This window comes from Stomoxys calcitrans, chromosome 1 (genome assembly GCF_963082655.1).
Source record: "Stomoxys calcitrans chromosome 1, idStoCalc2.1, whole genome shotgun sequence".
NCBI lineage: Eukaryota > Metazoa > Arthropoda > Insecta > Diptera > Muscidae > Stomoxys > Stomoxys calcitrans.
This window is the reverse complement of record NC_081552.1, coordinates 147,284,746-147,287,641: the sequence shown is the minus strand read 5'-3', so window position 1 is coordinate 147,287,641 and position 2,896 is coordinate 147,284,746. Positions and strand designations below refer to the sequence as shown.

The 2,896-nt window shown below is 38.7% G+C and overlaps 1 protein-coding gene across 1 annotated transcript; it reads right to left on the bottom strand.

Moving 5' to 3' along the window:
• Positions 1–1,096: 1,096 nt before the first annotated feature.
• On the bottom strand, positions 1,097–2,356 carry LOC131997116 (uncharacterized). The gene has a single exon (XM_059367483.1). The coding sequence runs from the start codon at positions 2,354–2,356 to the stop codon at positions 1,097–1,099; it is 1,260 nt and encodes a 419-aa protein (XP_059223466.1).
• Between the last annotated feature and the right edge of the window lie 540 nt (positions 2,357–2,896).

The window sequence follows — 2,896 nt, the reverse complement described above, 5'->3', positions numbered from 1 at the left end:
TGCTACAGTTTCATCATTCGTTTCAAACGAAGAAACAATATTTCTTATATCCTCATCTTCCAGCTGCGCTTTTCTAAATTCATCTGCACCTTTTCGTGGAAAGTCGATGGTTATTGAGCAAATATCACAGAGCATCTTTTCATAGTTTTCAGTAGGACATGGAGGTCTTGACAATGTATCAGCGACAGCGTTCATACGTCCTGGCGTGTACCCGAAGGTGATGTTGTACATTTGCAATTGTAAAGCCCACATGGCGAGCCTATCAGTAGGACTTTTTAAACTGAAGAGCCACTTTAGAGGTTGGTGGTTTGTTAAAACTTGCACTTCAGGTCCTTCAATATAGCCTCGGAATTTTTGAATAGCCCACACAACTGCTAGTGTCTGCCGTTCCGTGGTCGAGTAATTTCTTTCTGCCGGTAATAGAAGTCTACTTGCGTATTCAATAGGGGTTCCTCATCCTTCTCCCCCTGGATCAACACAGCCCCCAACGCATAGTTACTGGCGTCTGTGAGGATACTAAATGGCTTGCTTTCATCAACTAGCTTAAGTATGGGCGGCGAGACGAGTAGCAACTTCAGTTTATCGAAAGCATTGTTCTTTTTCTGACCAAATCCATTTTGACTTTTTTTTGGTAAGATCGGATAATGGCTTTGAGACATCTGCAAATGAGGGAATAAATTGCATGTACCATGAACATGTTTGCATAAATGATATGACTTCTTTAGCATTTGTTGGCCTAGGACGATCGCAAATGGCTTTTGTTTTGTCTGGGTCAACCCTAAGACCTTTCGTCGTTTAAATATGTCCAAGATATTTCACTTTGGGTAAACAGAAATGACACTTTTCGCGATTTAGGTGAAATCCAAAATGCTTTAATCTACGAAAGGATTGTCTGAGATCTGAGATATGTGCATGTAAGTTAGCAGAACATATAATAATGTCATCGAGATATGCAAGGATTGTTATATTAGGCAAACCATTTCGAAATTTGTCAATCAAACGCTGAAAGGTCGCCGGAGCGTTTTTTAAGGCCAAATGGCATTCTATTAAATACGTATATTCCGAACGGTGTCGTGAAAGCTGTTTTTGGTTAGTCTTATTCAGCCACTTTTATTTGCCAGTAGCCTGATCTCAAGTTCAGAGTAGACATGAAGGGAGTAGTTTTTGCCGTGTGAAGGAAATCATCCATCATTGGAAGCGGATAAGTGTCAGTTGTGGTTATCGCATTTAGGCGCCTGTAATCCACGCACAATCTAATTTTGTTATCTTTTTTGGGAATTAAAACGACAGGAAACGCCCAGGATGATTCTATTTCCGTTATAATACTTTTGAGTAACATTTGCTCCAATTCATGCTTTAATAACATTTTAATTTTTCGGGAAATCCTATAGGGAGCAGTGGAGATGGGACTATGCGAACTGATGTTTATATAATGCTCGACTTGCGTTATAGGGGTTTCGATGTCATTAAATATATCTCTTTCCGCTACCAACAAAGATTCCAAACTTTCTTTTTCAGCGGAATTTAGTTCCGTGGCCTCATTGTCTCGGAGTTTAATCTCAATGGAGCTCAGTTCTATTGGTTTGAAAATGTCGTCACAATATTCATCAAATTTGGTTTTCTTTAGAGGTGGAAACAGTTCTGAAGTTTGCTCTGTTTCCAAATCTTGTGGAAGAGAATCTCCAAAAACTTTGTTTGTGAATCCTGGCGAATATTCATTGGACTTCGCATTAGACCATTCGAAACATCGGAAGAAATCTTTAACATCCTTTCTATATGTTTCCTCCTTTTCATCGACGCTAATATTATTAAGCGAGACAGCTTTCTGCATTTTAAAAAGGAATGTTTTCTTAGGCTCATCTTTGAAATGCCATGCTCTCTGAGCGAGGTCAATAACTATGGCACATTCTGCTAAGAAATCAATGCCAAGAAGTGTTCTATTTCCTTTAGCGTTGGGCAAACATATGAGATTGATCTGCTTAAATCTTTTTCCGATTATTATATTCGCAGTCGTAGAATACACCGTTTTGGTTCGAGCTATACCATCGGCAAGAATAATTTCTGCACAAACCTTTTTAAACGGTAGTCCTTTTTGTTTAAGCTTTTCAAATAGAACTTGACCAGCAACACTTGTCCTGGCTGCTGTGTCAATATATGCCTCCCCATTAAGTCCATTTATATTAATTTCAGTTACAGGAACATCTTTTCCTGCCAAACTTGCATGTAAAGAGTTGAAATCTAGTTTTTCACCAGTGGTTTGCGATTTCTCTTTATTGCAGTAAGGACAGTTTGACCGGTAGTATCCAGCAGCACCACATCCGTAGCAATTAAGCTTCATTTCCTGGACTTTAAGCATGCCAGTCTTTTCAGCTTCTTGCTTTTTATAACAGTTATCTACGCTATAATTTTTCTTTCGACAATAGAAGCATTTTATGGGCCTTTTCTCAGGATTTTCGAAATCTATTTTTCGTTCTACTCTTTCCAGTTTATTTTTTATTAGCCAACATTTCCACTTCTCTGGCTCTGTTGAGTAGCTCCTGAAATGTTGAAATAGTACTTCGACCTACTCGCTCTCTGATCAGCAAATTTAGTTGAGAAAAAATCATATCGATCATAATTTTCTCTGATAACTGGGCAAAAAGAGATCTTTTTCGGCATATAAACGAATCAGTGGTCTCTAAAGTTTCTTGTCTTTCCATAAATATCTCGCTATATATGCGCCAGTCAGATTTTGGTGGAGCGAACACCTTTCGGAGAAGATCTATTGCCTCGTCGAAGGTTTTTGCCTCATCTTTCACACCCTGCCACCATGTTGAAGCGTAACCCTCAAGTAGTAATGGAAGGCTGTTTAAAGCATGTACATTGGCTATATTTTCTGACTCTTTATAGACAATAA

Coding starts and splice junctions, on each gene's coding strand:
- LOC131997116 (XM_059367483.1), bottom strand. CDS start 2,356: ATGCTTAAAGTCCAGGAAATGAAGCTTAATTGCTACGGATGTGGTGCT.